At 61.8% G+C, this 16099-nt stretch overlaps 3 protein-coding genes across 3 annotated transcripts in view; all 3 read right to left on the bottom strand.

The window, feature by feature from the left end:
- The window catches only part of ESPL1 (extra spindle pole bodies like 1, separase), a 50059-nt gene extending 43962 nt beyond the window's left edge, over positions 1–6097 (bottom strand). Inside the window, 3 exon segments of the mRNA XM_059871786.1 lie at positions 143–1201; positions 5315–5447; positions 5991–6097. Of these exon segments, the coding sequence (XP_059727769.1) occupies positions 143–1201; positions 5315–5407 (1152 nt within the window). The 5' untranslated portion in view covers positions 5408–5447; positions 5991–6097.
- Positions 6098–9766: 3669 nt separating this feature from the next.
- LOC132340728 (zinc finger protein 787-like) lies at positions 9767–10394 on the bottom strand (the record flags this gene model as incomplete). The annotated part of the gene is made up of 1 exon (XM_059871787.1): positions 9767–10394. A coding segment is annotated over one exon (615 nt), but the record flags the coding sequence as incomplete, so codon positions are not given.
- Positions 10371–14053, bottom strand: LOC132340779 (serine/arginine repetitive matrix protein 1-like). Its single transcript, XM_059871869.1, has 4 exons — positions 13567–14053; positions 12301–12357; positions 11756–11848; positions 10371–10495 (listed from the first exon to the last, which is right to left on the bottom strand). Exons 1-4 carry the CDS (start codon positions 13726–13728, stop codon positions 10478–10480), a joined length of 330 nt encoding a protein of 109 aa, XP_059727852.1. The 5' UTR covers positions 13729–14053; the 3' UTR covers positions 10371–10477.
- Positions 14054–16099: the final 2046 nt, after the last annotated feature.

Genomic DNA, 16099 nt, shown 5'->3' on the forward strand with positions numbered 1-16099 from the left:
TCGATGGAGAAAAGTGGGATTTGGGACTGCCCACACTCCAGGAGCTGCTGGCAGGGCTGGGAGCAGCACGGAGTGACCTCGAGGGATTCATCCCGGAGCTCCTCCTCCTCCTCCTCCTCCTCCTCCTCCTCCTCCTCCTCACCTGGGCCAGCAGCCGCCGCAGCGCCCGCCCGTGGCCCTGGCAGAAGCCACAAAGCCCAGGAAGGTCCCGGAGGCCGAGGGGCAGCTCCCGGCTCCTCCTGAGCACCTCGCCGAGCTGCGCCAGCACGAACTGGGAGCTCTCCAGCAGCACCCGCAGGAGCCTTCCGGAACATTCCGCCGCCAGCGCCGCTCCCGCCCGCCTCAAGGCCGGCCCCACGGCACCCACGCCTTTGGCCAGCAGAGCCCGGCTGAGCTGGATCCCGGCTTCCAGCAGCTCCAGAGGGGCTCCCAAAGAATTCCCAGCTCCCAGGAACGTTCTGGAATCTTCCAGGGCGTCCAGAGCGTCGCGGGGCCGCCGGGCTTTGCAGAGGTGGCGGCAGCGCTCCAGGGTGAGCTCCAGGAAGCACAGGGAATCCTGGAGGCCCGGAGGCTGCGGGGCCTCATCCCTGAGAGCGTCCAGCAGGAATTCCCGGAGCTGCCTGGCCAGGAAGAGCGGGCACGGAGCCCTCTGAGCCTCGTAGAGAGCGGCGGCGGCCGCGGCGTGCTGGGCGGTCTGCGAGGTGAAGAACGGCGGCTGGAAGGATTCCCGAGCTGGGAATTCCCCATCCCGGCATTCCAGCAGCAGCAGGAAGCGCAGGGCGCGGATCCTGGCGGTCAGCACAGCCCTGCCCTCCTCCCGTGGCCTCTCCGGCCCGGCCAGAGCGGCTGCAGCTTTCCAGAGGACCCCGAAAGCGCTGGAGGTGACGGTGGCCCAGTCGTCGCCGCGGTGGCAGCGCCGCAGCCGCGCCCGCAGCAGCTCGGCCACGCTCCAGGTGTGAGGTCCCGCCCAGGCCGCGGCGTTGCGGAGCACGTGGAACAGGATCTTCTCCAGGTACAGCTCCGGGGGCTCGGGCTCCAGGCTCAGGTAGAGCTGCGTGGCCTCCTGGGCCAGGGCTAGCAGCTGGGTGCCGTGGGCTAGCAGCCCGCCGGGCCGGGCCAGCTCGGCCGCGCAGGAGCGCAGGGCGTGGTCGCAGGCGCGGACACGGCGGGAGCGAGGGGCTGAGGGGGTGCGGAGGCTTTCCTGGGGGAAAAGAGGGGTCTGGGGTCAGGACAGAGACCCTCAGGGGTTGTCTTCTAGGAAAAGAGGGGTCTGGGGTCAGGACAGAGAGCCTCAGGGGCATTTCCTGGGGGAAAAAGGGGTCTGGGGTCAGGACAGAGCTCCTCAGGGGGATTTCCTGGGGGAAAAGAGGGGTCTGGGGTCAGAGCAGAGACCCTCAGGGAGATTTCCTGAGAAAAGAGGGGTCTGGGGTCAGGACAGAGCTCCTCAGGGGCCAAGTCCTGGAAAAAGAGGGGTCTGGGGTCAGAGCAGAGACCCTCAGGGGTTGTCTTCTAGGAAAAGAGGGGTCTGGGGTCAGGACAGAGAGCCTCAGGGGGATTTCCTGGGGGAAAAGAGGGGTTTGGGGTCAGGACAGAGCCCCTCAGGGGCATTTCCTGGGGGAAAAGAGGGGTCTGGGGTCAGGACAGAGAGCCTCAGGGGCATTTCCTGGGGGAAAAGAGGGGTCTGGGGTCAGAGCAGAGACCCTCAGGGGGATTTCCTGGGGGAAAAAGGGGTCTGGGGTCAGAGCAGAGACCCTCAGGGGGCATTTCCTGGGGGAAAAAGGGGTCTGGGGTCAGAGCAGAGACCCTCAAGGGGCATTTCCTGGGGGAAAAGGGGGGTCTGGGGTCAGGACAGAGACCCTCAGGGGGATTTCCTGGGGGAAAAAGATGGGTCTGGGGTCAGGACAGAGCCCCTCAGGGGCATTTCCTGGGGGAAAAGAGGGGTCTGGGGTCAGAGCAGAGAGCCTCAGGGGGATTTCCTGGGGAAAAGGGGTCTGGGGTCAGGACAGAGAGCCTCAGGGGTTGTTTTCTAGGAAAAGAGGGGTCTGGGGTCAGGACAGAGCTCCTCAGGGGCATTTTCTGGGGGAAAAGGGGTCTGGGGTCAGAGCAGAGACCCTCAGGGGTTTTCTTCTAGGAAAAGAGGGGTCTGGGGTCAGGACAGAGCTCCTCAGGGGCATTTTCTGGGGGGAAAAGAGGGGTCTGGGGTCAGGACAGAGCTCCTCAGGGGCATTTCCTGGGGGAAAAAGGGGTCTGGGGTCAGAGCAGAGACCCTCAGGGGCATTTCCTGGGGGAAAAGGGGTCTGGGGTCAGAGCAGAGACCCTCAGGGGCATTTCCTGGGGGAAAAGAGGGGTCTGGGGTCAGGACAGAGACCCTCAGGGGGATTTCCTGGGGAAAAGAGGGGTCTGGGGTCAGGACAGAGCTCCTCAGGGGCATTTCCTGGGGGAAAAAGGGGTCTGGGGTCAGAGCAGAGAGCCTCAGGGGCATTTCCTGGGGGAAAAGAGGGGTCTGGGGTCAGGACAGAGACCCTCAGGGGCATTTCCTGGGGGAAAAGAGGGGTCTGGGGTCAGAGCAGAGAGCCTCAGGGGTTGTCTTCTAGGAAAAGAGGGGTCTGGGGTCAGGACAGAGCTCCTCAGGGGCATTTCCTGGGGGAAAAGAGGGGTCTGGGGTCAGGGCAGAGACCCTCAGGGGTCATGTCCTGGGAAAAGAGGGGTCTGGGGTCAGAGCAGAGACCCTCAAGGGGCATTTCCTGGGGGAAAAGAGGGGTCTGGGGTCAGGACAGAGCTCCTCAGGGGTCATGTCCTGGGAAAAGAGGGGTCTGGGGTCAGAGCAGAGACCCTCAGGGAGATTTCCTGAGAAAAGAGGGGTCTGGGGTCAGGACAGAGAGCCTCAGGGGGATTTCCTGGGGGGGTCTGGGGTCAGGACAGAACTCCTCAGGGGCATTTCCTGGGGGAAAAAGGGGTCTGGGGTCAGAGCAGAGACCCTCAGGGGGATTTCCTGGGGGAAAAAGGGGTCTGGGGTCAGAGCAGAGACCCTCAGGGGGATTTCCTGGGGGAAAAGAGGGGTCTGGGGTCAGAGCAGAGACCCTCAGGGGCATTTCCTGGGGGAAAAGAGGGGTCTGGGGTCAGAGCAGAGACCCTCAAGGGGCATTTCCTGGGGGAAAAGAGGGGTCTGGGGTCAGAGCAGAGAGCCTCAGGGGAATTTCCTGGGGGAAAAAGGGGTCTGGGGTCAGAGCAGAGACCCTCAAGGGGCATTTCCTGGGGGAAAAAGGGGTCTGGGGTCAGGACAGAGCTCCTCAGGGGGACTTCCTGGGGGAAAAAGGGGTCTGGGGTCAGAGCAGAGACCCTCAAGGGGCATTTCCTGGGGGAAAAGAGGGGTCTGGGGTCAGAGCAGAGACCCTCAGGGAGATTTCCTGAGAAAAGAGGGGTCTGGGGTCAGGACAGAGCTCCTCAGGGGGCATTTTCTGGGGGGAAAACAGGGGTCTGGGGTCAGGACAGAGCTCCTCAGGGGCATTTCCTGGGGGAAAAAGGGGTCTGGGGTCAGGACAGAGCTCCTCAGGGGCATTTCCTGGGGGAAAAAGGGGTCTGGGGTCAGAGCAGAGACCCTCAGGGGTTGTCTTCTAGGAAAAGAGGGGTCTGGGGTCAGAGCAGAGACCCTCAAGGGGCATTTCCTGGGGGAAAAGGGGGGTCTGGGGTCAGAGTAGAGACCCTCAGGGGTTGTTTCCTGGGAAAGGAGAGAGTCAGAACCCCCCCAGAGGTCCCACAGTGGCATCCAGAGGTTTTCCCAAGAAAAAGGGTCAGACCCCAGCCCAGAATTCCCCACAGATCTCCCCAGCAGGATCCCGAGGTTGTCCTGAGGAAAAGGGGGATCAGAGCCCCAGACCCCACCAGATCCTGAGGTAAAGAGGGATCAGAGCCCCAGATCCCGAGGTTTTCCCGAGGAAAGGAGGGATCAGAGCCCCAGATCCCGAGGTTTTCCCGAGGAAAGGAGGGATCAGAGCCCCAGATCCCGAGGTTTTCCTGAGGAAAGGAGGGATCAGAGCCCCAGATCCCGAGGTTTTCCTGAGGAAAAGAGGGATCAGAGCCCCAGATCCCAAGGTTTTCCCAAGAAAAAGAGGGATCAGAGCCCCAGATCCCGAGGTTTTCCTGAGGAAAAGAGGGATCAGAGCCCCAGACCTCACCAGATCCTGAGGTAAAGAGGGATCAGAGCCCCAGATCCTGAGGTTTTCCTGAGGAAAGGAGGGATCAGAGCCCCAGATCCCGAGGTTTTCCTGAGGAAAAGAGGGATCAGAGCCCCAGATCCCGAGGTTTTCCCGAGGAAAGGAGGGATCAGAGCCCCAGATCCCGAGGTTTTCCCGAGGAAAGGAGAGATCAGAGCCCCAGATCCCGAGGTTTTCCCGAGGAAAGGAGGGATCAGAGCCCCAGATCCCGAGGTTTTCCTGAGGAAAAGAGGGATCAGAGCCCCAGATCCCGAGATTTTCCCGAGGAAAGGAGGGATCAGAGCCCCAGATCCCGAGGTTTTCCTGAGGAAAAGAGGGATCAGAGCCCCAGATCCCAAGGTTTTCCCGAGGAAAGGAGGGATCAGAGCCCCAGATCCCGAGGTTTTCCCGAGGAAAGGAGGGATCAGAGCCCCAGATCCCGAGGTTTTCTTGAGGAAAAGAGGGATCAGAGCCCCAGATCCCGAGGTTTTCCTGAGGAAAAGAGGGATCAGAGCCCCAGATCCCAAGGTTTTCCCAAGAAAAAGAGGGATCAGAGCCCCAGATCCCGAGGTTTTCCTGAGGAAAAGAGGGATCAGAGCCCCAGACCTCACCAGATCCTGAGGTAAAGAGGGATCAGAGCCCCAGATCCTGAGGTTTTCCTGAGGAAAGGAGGGATCAGAGCCCCAGATCCCGAGGTTTTCCTGAGGAAAAGAGGGATCAGAGCCCCAGATCCCGAGGTTTTCCCGAGGAAAGGAGGGATCAGAGCCCCAGATCCCGAGGTTTTCCCGAGGAAAGGAGAGATCAGAGCCCCAGATCCCGAGGTTTTCCCGAGGAAAGGAGGGATCAGAGCCCCAGATCCCGAGGTTTTCCTGAGGAAAAGAGGGATCAGAGCCCCAGATCCCGAGATTTTCCCGAGGAAAGGAGGGATCAGAGCCCCAGATCCCGAGGTTTTCCTGAGGAAAAGAGGGATCAGAGCCCCAGATCCCAAGGTTTTCCCGAGGAAAGGAGGGATCAGAGCCCCAGATCCCGAGGTTTTCCCGAGGAAAGGAGGGATCAGAGCCCCAGATCCCGAGGTTTTCTTGAGGAAAAGAGGGATCAGAGCCCAGCCCTCCCAGGCTCACCCTGATCTTTTCCAGGCGCTCCTCGATGCCGGCCCAGCCGTCCGTGCTTCCATCCTTTCCATCTTTCCCATCTTTTTCGTCCTTCCCGGCCATCCCGGGGGCTTCTCCTGGGGGGTTTCTGTGTGATGCGGGGCTGGGGGGGACAAGGGGAGGTGTGGGACCCCCAGAACCCCCAAACCCCTCAGCTCACCAAACCTGCAGAGCCCAAACCCCCCAAATCCCCAAACCCCACAGAGCCCCCCCAGCCCCACTTCTTTGCCCCCTCAGTGCTCCGGAGCGCCCCCAGCCCCAATTCCTGACACCACAGGGACCCCCAGCCCCATCCCTTTCCCCCACCAAGCCCCCAGCCCCACTCCCCAGCCCCCTTAAGTGATCAGATCCCCCCAGTCCCCCCAGTCCGAGCCCACAACCCCCCGGCCCCACTTTCTGACACCCCCAGCCCCATTTCCAGCCCCTCCGGGGGTCCCCACACCCTCAGAGGCCCAGACCTCCCCCCGCCCAACCCTCCCGCGGCCTTCACACCCCCTCCCCTCACCTGCAGCTCTACCTCTCCCCCTCCTCGCCGGGCCCCTCTCGCCCTCCCCGGCTCCCTGAGGGGGTCTCAACCCCCCAAATTTCCCCTCGGGACCCCCAAATTGCCCCAAATCCCCCCGGGCCGCCCCCCCACCCCGCTCACGCTGCGCTGCTGCTCCGCCGCCTTCCGCCAGAGGGCGGGGCCCGCCGCGCGCCTGTTCAAACCTCGGCCTCAGCCAATCAGCGCTCGGCACCGCCCCCTGCGTCCAATCAGCGCGCCTCCACGCCGCACTTCCCGCCCCGCGGGGCAGCACGGGAGTCGTAGTCCGCGCTGGGCCACGCGCACTTTTGTGCGCATGCGCTGGGCGCCGCTAGGTCTGAGTGGTGCCAGCGGGGTGGGGGCGTGGCCGGGGTGGGACCCCCGGGATTTGGGGGGCGCAGTCCCCAGGCTCTGTCACCCCCAACCCCCAGCGTGCCCCTCAGCCTCTGTCATACCCTGAAAGGACCCTGAAAAACCCCAGAAGAGCTGCCGGCCTCTACCGCTCTTTTCTTGGAATCAGCCTTAGCCCTAGGCTGGGCTTACTGCCTGGGGTTAGGGTTAGGGCTGGGGTTAGGGTTAGGGCTGGGGTTAGGGCTAGGGCTGGGGTTAGGGTTAGGTAGGGGTTTCTAAACCTGAAAGCCCAGATGCAAAAGGCATCCCCAGGGGATCACCGGAGTTTTAGGCCCAGTGCAGCCATCGTGGCTACGGTCAGATGCTGGCAGCACTGTCGGGGAGAAACCTTGGACAGTAAATCTCACCAGCCCACCACGTCCCCACACTTAAACTGACGTCAGGAACCTTGGCTGTTCGTTTTCTTTCCCATGGAAAAGGTGTTCGTGTTCAGGGATCTCTGAGTCTCCGTGGGCAGCCACAGCCTGACCCAGCCCCTCCAACACTTTTCTTGGCATTGGGGTCCCCTCAGGCCCCTTCCAAGCTGGGGCCTTCCTGCCATCCCTTCCATATTTTGAGACAGCTTTTTGGACCCCCAAATCCCATCTGTCACTCCCCCCATCCTTTTGGGTTTCTCAGTGACTGACCCAGGGCCCTCCAAACCCCTGTGCCCCCCAAACTCCCCCTGGGGGGGCTTTTTGCCCTCCCTCCCTCCCCCAGGGATTTTTTACTCTCTCCCAGCGTTCTCCCCAAACCCCCCTTGGGGAACTTTGCCCCCCACCCCCCCATTTTTATCACCCCCTAAAACCAACACCCAGGTCCCCCAAAACACAACTTTATTCACAGCCCAGCACCGTCCATGCCCCCTCCCCACCCCGAGGGTCCCCACCCCCACAGGGGGTCGCAGTGTCACCTGCCCTGCCCCCCCTCCCCACCCCGAGGGTCCCCACCCCCACAGGGGCGTTCCAGTGTCACCCCCTGCCCCCAGGGGTCCCACCCCCATGTCCCTCCCCCTTTCCCCTATTTACAGCTCTGGGATGTGGTACCGAGGGGCACAGGGGTGGGCTTGGGGACATCCACTCTATGTCACTCTGTCCTGTCCGTGTGTCCTCCCCCTTGGAGTCACTGTGTCCTGTCCTTGTCCCAGTCCAGGTGCCCCCCACAGTCTCCCAGCTTGGTGTCACCACATTCACTCACCTGTGGCATAATTCATGTGACGCCAGCTCTGCCACCACGTCCTGCCCATGAAACACCCCCTGTGTCCCCACCAGGGTGGCACCGTGTCTCCTGCCTGTAGCACAGTCCCTGTGTCCCCACCAGGGCGGCACTGTGTCTCCTGCCTGTAGCACAGTCCCTGTGTCCCCACCAGGGTGGCACCGCGTCTCCTGCCTGTAGCACAGTCCCTGTGTCCCCACCATGGTGGCACCGTGTCTCCTGTCTGTAGCACAGTCCCTGTGTCCCCACCATGGTGGCACCGTGTCTCCTGCCTGTAGCACAGTCCCTGTGTCCCCACCAGGCTGGCACCGTGTCTCCTGTCTGTAGCACAGTCCCTGTGTCCCCACCATGGTGGCACCGTGTCTCCTGCCTGTAGCACAGTCCCTGTGTCCCCACCATGGTGGCACCGTGTCTCCTGTCTGTAGCACAGTCCCTGTGTCCCCACCATGGTGGCACCGTGTCTCCTGCCTGTAGCACAGTCCCTGTGTCCCCACCAGGCTGGCACCGTGTCTCCTGCCTGTAGCACAGTCCCTGTGTCCCCACCAGGGTGGCACCCTGTCTCCTGCCTGTAGCACAGTCCCTGTGTCCCCACCATGGTGGCACCGTGTCTCCTGTCTGTAGCACAGTCCCTGTGTCCCCACCAGGCTGGCACCGTGTCTCCTGTCTGTAGCACAGTCCCTGTGTCCCCACCAGGGTGGCACCGTGTCTCCTGTCTGTAGCACAGTCCCTGTGTCCCCCACCAGGGTGGCACCGTGTCTCCTGCCTGTAGCACAGTCCCTGTGTCCCCACCATGGTGGCACCGTGTCTCCTGCCTGTAGCACAGTCCCTGTGTCCCCACCAGGCTGGCACCGTGTCTCCTGTCTGTAGCACAGTCCCTGTGTCCCCACCATGGTGGCACCGTGTCTCCTGTCTGTAGCACAGTCCCTGTGTCCCCACCATGGTGGCACCGTGTCTCCTGTCTGTAGCACAGTCCCTGTGTCCCCACCATGGTGGCACCGTGTCTCCTGTCTGTAGCACAGTCCCTGTGTCCCCACCATGGTGGCACCGTGTCTCCTGTCTGTAGCACAGTCCCTGTGTCCCCCACCAGGGTGGCACCGTGTCTCCTGCCTGTAGCACAGTCCCTGTGTCCCCACCAGGGTGGCACCGTGTCTCCTGCCTGTAGCACAGTCCCTGTGTCCCCACCAGGGTGGCACCGTGTCTCCTGTGTCCCCGTGTCCAAGCAGGTCACCAACAGCAGGCACTGCCAGAGCATTGTCCAGCTGTCCTTGTCCTATCCACCGCGGTGTCCCCTCAGGGCATGAAAAGAAGGTGGTGCCCCAACTATCCGTCTGTCCCCATGTCCCGGTGCCACTGTCCCCACATTGTCCCCTCAGGGCACAAAGAGCAGGTGGTGCCCCCAGCAGCACAAGGACAGTGCCCCACTGTCCCTGTGCCCTCTCTGCAGTGTCCCCACGCTCCCTCGAGGCACGAAGAGAGGGCACTGTCCCCACACTGTACCCTCAGGGCACTAAGAGCAGGCAGTGCCCCTGGCGGTGTGATCACAGTGCCCCACTGTCCCTGTGCCCTCTCCGCAGTGTCCCCATGCTCCCTTGGGGCACGAAGAGAGGGCACTGTCCCCACATTGTCCCCTCAGGTCACAAAGAGCAGGCACCGTCCCCACATTGTCCCCTCAGGTCACAAAGAGCAGGCAGTGCCCCTGGCGGTGTGATCACAGTGCCCCACTGTCCCTGTGCCCTCTCTGCAGTGTCCCCACATTGTCCCCTCAGGTCACAAAGAGCGTGTGGTGCCCCCAGCAGCACGAGGACAGTGCCCCACTGTCCCTGTGCCCTCTCTGCAGTGTCCCCATGGGCACCGTCCCCACACTGTCCCCTCAGGGCACAAAGAGTGGGCACTGTCCCCACATTGTCCCCTCAGGTCACAAAGAGCGTGTGGTGCCCCCAGCAGCACGAGGACAGTGCCCCACTGTCCCTGTGCCCTCTCCGCAGTGTCCCCATGGGCACCGTCCCCACATTGTCCCCTCAGGGCACGAAGAGTGGGCACTGTCCCCACATTGTCCCCTCAGAGCACAAAGAGCGTGTGGTGCCCCCAGCAGCACGAGGACAGTGCCCCACTGTCCCCGTGCCCTCTCCGCAGTGTCCCCACATTGTCCCCTCAGGTCACGAAGAGCAGGTGGTGCCCCCAGCAGCACGAGGACAGTGCCCCACTGTCCCTGTGCCCTCTCCGCAGTGTCCCCATGGGCACTGTCCCCACACTGTCCCCGTGCCCTCTCCGCAGTGTCCCCATGGGCACTGTCCCCACACTGTCCCCTCAGGGCACGAAGAGCGGGCGGTGTCCCCGGCGGTGCCTCCTGAGCGCGGCGCTCCGGGCGAAGCTCTCCCCGCACTCCACGCAGATCAGCGGCTCCTGCCCGCAGCCGCCCTCGGCCCCCGCGGGCCCCTCGCCCTCGCCCCCCGCCCGAGGCCCCTTCAGCGCCCGGGGGGCACCGGCGGGGTGGGCGCAGCGCCGCGGCCGCGCCGCCCCCGGCCCGGCGTGGGTGCGCTGGTGCTTGATGAGGTTCTTGCTCTGCGTGAAGCTCTTGCCGCACTCGGCGCAGCCGTACGGGCGCTCCCCGGTGTGAATGCGCTGGTGCTGGATGAGGTTGGAGCTCCAGGAGAAGCTCTTGCCGCAGTGGCCGCACCTGTAGGGCTTCTCGCCGGTGTGGGTGCGGCGGTGCTGCACCAGGTGCGAGTTCTGCGAGAAGCTCTTGCCGCACTCGCCGCAGGTGCTGGGCCGCTCGCCCGTGTGCGTGCGCTGGTGCCGCAGCAGCTTGGACCAGTGGCTGAAGCTCTTGCCGCACTCGTTGCAGATGAAGGGGCGCTGGCGGCCCCCGCCCCGCCGCCCCCCGCCCTCCTCGGAGCCCCCCGGGGCCGGGCCGGGGGTGCCGCGGGGCGGCGGGGGGCGCAGGGGGCTGTGCGGGATCACCGTGCGGATGATCTCGTGCGGCAGCACCTCGGCCTCGCCGTCGCTCACGATGCCGTCATCGGCTGGGGGGACACGGGACACGGGCAGGGGGTGAGAGCAGGCAAGGGGCTGGACCTCCAAACCCCTAAAAGGGCTGGGGGCCCGACACAAACCTTTATTGTACTCCTAAAACGGGCTGAGACCCCTCCCCGAATGCTCATCGCGCCCTAAAAAGGGGCCTGGAGCCTCCCCAGCCTGCCTGGACCCTTCCCCAAATGTTCATTGTGACCCAAAAGGGGCTGGGACCCTTCCCCAAATGTTTGTTGGGACCCAAAAGGGGCTGGGACCCTTCCCCAAATGTTCGTTGTGACCCAAAAGGGGCTGGGACCCTTCCTCAAATGTTCATTGTGACCCCAAAGGGGCTGGGACCCTTCCCCAAATGTTTGTTGGGACCCAAAAGGGGCTGGGACCCTTCCCCAAAATGTTTGTTGGGACCCAAAAGGGGCTGGGACCCTTCCCCAAATGTTCATTGTGACCCAAAAGGGGCTGGGACCCTTCCCCAAAATGTTTGTTGGGACTCAAAAGGGGCTGGGACCCTTCCCCAAATGTTTGTTGGGACCCAAAGGGGGCTGGGACCCTTCCCCAAATGTTTGTTGTGACCCAAAAGGGGCTGGGACCCTTCCCCAAATGTTTGTTGTGACCCAAAAAGGGGCTGGGCCTTCTCCTCAAATATTTATGGAGCCCCAGAAAGGGGTTGGAGCCCTGACCCAGATGTTCATGGTGACCCAAAAAGGGCTGCACCCCGGAGCAAATATTCGTTGTGCTCCCAAAAGGGGCCAGACACCCATCCCAAATGTTCTCTGGATCCCAAAAATGGGCTGGACCCCCGACCCAAATATTTGTTGTGACCCAAGAGAGGGCACAAAAAGGGGCTGCAGCCCTCTCCTGGTGTCCAGTGCACCAAAAAGGGGCTGGATCCCCTCCCCAAATGCTCACTGTGCCCCAAAAAGGGGCTGTGCCCCATCCAGAAGTACCCAGAGTCCCCCAAAATTCCCAATAACCCCTTCTGGTGGGGTCTGGGACTCCCCCAAGAGTGTTTTAAGCCCCCCCCAAATGCCTCTACGCCCCTCCAGTGGTGTCTAGAGACCCCCAGAAGTGCCTTGAACCCCGTCCTAAACACCTCTACCCCCTTCTGGGTGCATCTGGATCCCCCCCCAAATTGCCCACACCCCCTTCTTGTGGTGCAAGTGTCTGGATCCCCCCCAGAATTTCCTGTACCACCTTTCAGGGTTACCTGGAGCCCCTCAACCCCCCCCATCCACTTTTGGGGTCCCCCCCCTCACCGATGAAGACCCTCCGGACCACGTCCCCCTCGTCCGAGTCCTGCAGCTCCACCACGTCCGGCTCGTCCTGCTCCATGGGGGCTCCCGTGGGGACTGCGGCATCAAGGGGGGCCCTGAGCACCCCAAAACACCCCAGGACCCCCCTCAGCAGCAGAAACCCTCAGCCCCCCCAAATTCCAAAGGACTGTTTGCATCTCAGTTCCTGCTGCGCCCCCCAAATTTCTCAGTGCGACCCCAAATCCTTTTTTGCCGCCCTCAATTTCCATATCCTCCCCCAAATCCTTCGGTGTTACCCCCCAAACCCCCTCGTGCCCCCCTAAGTCTCATCCCCCCAAAAACCTCTCTGCCTCCCAACCCATCTGTTCCCCCCAAAATCTCTCAGCGCCCCCCCCAAATCTCTTCATGTCCCCCCAAATCCCTCAGTGTCATCTCAAACCCCTCCATGGGATCCCAAATCCCTCTGTGCCCCCTCAAATGTCCCTGTTCCCCCCAAAATCCCTCTGTGTCCCCCAAATCTCTCTGTGTCTCCCCAGTTCTCCCCCCACCTGCTCTTTGAGGGTCTCGGGGGGTCCCACAGCAGCTCCGGACTCAGCCCCTAAAACCTGCAGGGGGGAATGGAGGGATGCAGATGGGGGGTGGGGTCACCCAGTGCCCCCCAAAATCACTCAGGACCCCCCAAATCACCCAGGGTGCCCCTAAATTACTCCCAGTCCCCCCAAGTTTGCTCCCTCCCCCTTTAATTTTGGGGAGGGGGCACAAAAGAACAATGGAGACCCAGGAATCTTCCCCAAAATTCACCCCCACCCCAAATCCAATACTGGGGGGGACTCCCAGGGTTTTTTTGAGGGGTCCCCATTCTCTTGCCCCCCCCTCCAAAACGGTTCATCCACAGTCCCCCCCCGTTCAAATCCAACATGGAGGTAACCCAAATTTTTGGGGGGAGGCTCCCAAAATTTTTGGAGGGGGTCCCCACTCTCCTTCCCCCCCTTTCTGCCCCCCCAAACCAGAGCCTGATCCCTCCTCCCAGCCCCAAATCCATCTCCCATCCCAAATCCACAACTGCGGGAGGGGTCTCCCAAATTTTTTGGGGGGGGGTCCCTCCTCTCTTATTCCCCTCTTTTCCAAACCTAAAAATGGCACCTCCCCCCTCCCCTTCCACTGTTGCCCCCCTGCCATCGCCTCCCCCTTCCCAAATCCAAGACCAGGGGTATCCCAAATCGGGGAGGGATCTCCTAAATGTGGGGGGGGGGAGGGCGGGAGCGTTCCCCTCTCTCCTTTTCCCATCTTTTCCAACCCTACAAACGGCGCCTCATTTCCCCCGCCCCACCCCCCCGGCTCCCATCCATCGTTCCCCTCTCTCCCCTGGGTATCCCCAGCTGGACGGGGGGGGATCTCCCCCATTTTTGGGGGGTGTCCCCGCTCTCTTCCCTCCCTTTTCCATCCCCAAAATCCGCCGTTCATCCACATCCCCCCACCCCCCCCCCCGCCCCAAATCTTTTGCCATCCCTCCGCCATCGCCTCCCCATCCCAAATCCAAGCCCGGGGGTATCCCCAGTTGGGGGGGGGGGGGGTCCCTCCCAGTTTTTTTGTGGGAGGGTCCCCACTCTCCTTTTTCCCTCATTTCCAGCCCCCCAACGGCGCCCCTCTGCCATCGCCTCTCCCATCCCAAATCCAACATCGGGATATCCCACATTGGAGGGAGGGGGGGTCTCGCAAAATTTGGAGGGGGGGGGTGGTCTCCGCTTTTTCCCCCTCCCCTTCCCCCCCCAAAAACGGGCTCGTTTCCCTTCCCCCCGCGCCCCCCGACTCACCTCGGCGGCTCGGCGGCGCGGGAGGGGCCGGGGGCGTTGCGGAGGGCTCCGGGGGTGGCTCCGGGGGTCCCGCCGGGCTCGGGGGTGCGGGGGGGGGTCGTGGCGGGGGCGTCCCCCGGGCGTGAGGCGGGCGCGGGGCCGGGAACAGGAAGGTCCCGTCATCCCATTCCCCGCCGGATGCGCCGCTGGGAAAAAAGCGGGGGAAAAACGCTGGGAAAAGTGGGGGGGAAACCTTGGGAAAACGGCAATTTGGGCGGGGGGAACCCCTAGGGGGGAAATAAAAGGGCGGGTCCCAGCAGGGACACCCCCGAAGAGCCCGGTTTTGAGTGGGGGTAATTGTGCCAATTGCCCGAATTGTTGGGTTTTTGTTATTTTGATATAAGGGGGGGGGGGGGGGGGGTGTTTTCCCAGCGGGAGATGGATCAGGGTGGGTTTGGGGGGGACTAAGGACAGGCAGCCCCCCCAGACTTCTCCCTCCCCCCTTCCTGCTTTGTGTAACGGCAGCGACGCGTTTCCTGCCCCCCCGGGAATTAAAAATGGTTGGAATTACGCAACCAGGGCGGAGGGCTCGGCAGCGGCATCCAGGGATCCCGGGAATGGCGGGATGGGGGCTTCGGGGCGACCGCCCAAAATCCCTGAATGATCCCCCCAGAGGGTTTTATCGGGGCGTTTCCTGTCCGTCCCCCCTTTCTCAGGGAATTAAAAATTATTGGAATGACACAATGACGGATCGCGGGAGCCCGAGATAGAGGGGTTGGGGCGTAGCGGGGTTTTGGGGTGGCCCCTGTGGCCCCCAGATTCTCCCTCAGGAGGGCCTGGGGATGCATTTCTGCCCCCCGCCATCCCTAGAATTAAAAATGGTTGGAATCGCACAGCGAGGTCGGAGGGTTCAGCAGTGGCATGGAGGGATTTTGGGATCAGGTCATGGTGGGATTGTGGTTCTGGGGCGCCTCCTGTGCCCTCCGAACCCCCAACCCCTCCCCCGATATTCTGGGGATGCTTTTCCTGCCCTCCCCCCCAATTAAAAATTGTTGGAATTATGCAACACAGCCAAAGATTTAGCAGGATTTGGTGGTTCTGGGAGGAAGGAATAGCAGGATCAGAGTTTTAGGGCGCTCCCCCTGCACCCCACGCCCCCAGAGACCCCCAGAGGGTTTAGGAATGCTGGGGTGAGAGTATGGGGTCTCCATCTCCTTCCCTCACCCCAGACAGTGGTCCCTGGAGGATGGGAAAAGCTCTGCATGGCCACACTAGGATCACTGGGGGTGACCCCAAAATGTCACAGTCAGACAGTGTCATCACCCCCTGGCTGGCGTCCCCAAATCTGTACAGTGGGACGAGGCTGCTCAGAGACCTTTTATTGATGGCATCAGCAGATCCATGTGCACAAATCCCAGGATTCCCATCCTGGGGACCCCATCCCCAGGGTCCTGGAATCCCTGGGATCCCCATCCCAGCATCTTCATCCCGCCTCAACTTTCTGACCCTTTTCCCCTCACATTTCCCACTCTTTTTCGCCTCACACTTCCAGCCCTTCTTCCCTCAGGTTTCCAACCTTTTTCACCTCACATTTCCCGCCTTTTTTTGCCTCACACTTCCAGCCCTTCTTCCCTCAGGTTTCCAACCTTTTTCACCTCACATTTACCGCCTTTTTTCGCCTCACACTTCCAGCCCTTCTTCCCTGACATTTCCCACCCTTTTCCCCTCACGTTTCCAACCCCCTCTCCCTCACATCTCCCGTCCTTTTTCCACCTCACTCTTCCAGCCCTTCTTCCCTGACATTTCCCACCCTTTTCCCCCTCAGGTTTCTGACCCTTTTCGCCTCACGCTTCCAGCCCTTTTCCCCTCACATTTCCAACCCTTTCTCCCTCATATCTCCTGTCCTTTTTCGCCTCACACTTCCAGCCCTTCTTCCCTCACGTTTCCGACCCTTTTCCCCTCACATTTCCCCCCCTTTACGCCTCACTCTTCCAGCCCTTTTTCCCTCACATTTCCAACCCTTTTCCCCTGACATTTCCCACCCTTTTTTCGCCTCACACTTCCAGCCCCTCACATTTCCGGCCCTTTTCCCCTCACGTTTCCCGCCTTTTTTCACCTCACACTTCCAGCCCGTCTTCCCTGACATTTCCCACCCTTTTCTCCTCAGGTTTCTGACCCTTTTTCGCCTCACGCTTCCAGCCCTTCTTCCCTCACGTTTCCAACCCTTTTCCCCTCACATTTCCCGCCTTTTTTCGCCTCACTCTTCCAGCCCTTCTTCCCTCACGTTTCCAACCCTTTTCCCCTCACGTTTCCCTCCTTTTTTGCCTCACTCTTCCAGCCTTTCTTCCCTCAACTTTCCGACCCTTTTCCCCTCACATTTCCCTCCCTTTTCACCTCACTCTTCCAGCCCTTCTTCCCTCAACTTTCCGACCCTTTTCCCCTCACATTTCCCTCCCTTTTCACCTCACGCTTCCAGCCCTTCTTCCCTCACGTTTCCGACCCTTTTCCCCTCACATTTCCCCCCCTTTACGCCTCACTCTTCCAGCCCTTTTTC

The sequence above is a fragment of the Haemorhous mexicanus genome, chromosome 33 (genome assembly GCF_027477595.1).
Source record: "Haemorhous mexicanus isolate bHaeMex1 chromosome 33, bHaeMex1.pri, whole genome shotgun sequence".
Lineage (NCBI taxonomy): Eukaryota > Metazoa > Chordata > Aves > Passeriformes > Fringillidae > Haemorhous > Haemorhous mexicanus.

What these genes read in the sequence shown, in the direction of transcription:
- LOC132340779 (XM_059871869.1), bottom strand. Translation starts at nt 13,728, where the DNA reads ATGACGGGACCTTCCTGTTCCCGGCCCCGCGCCCGCCTCACGCCCGGG. An exon ending in CGCGCCGCCGAGCCGCCGAG is followed by an intron (nt 12,358 to 13,566) that starts GTGAGTCGGGGG and finishes TCCCCCCTGCAG; the next exon opens with GTTTTAGGGGCTGAGTCCGG. An exon ending in CCGAGACCCTCAAAGAGCAG is followed by an intron (nt 11,849 to 12,300) that starts GTGGGGGGAGAA and finishes TTGATGCCGCAG; the next exon opens with TCCCCACGGGAGCCCCCATG.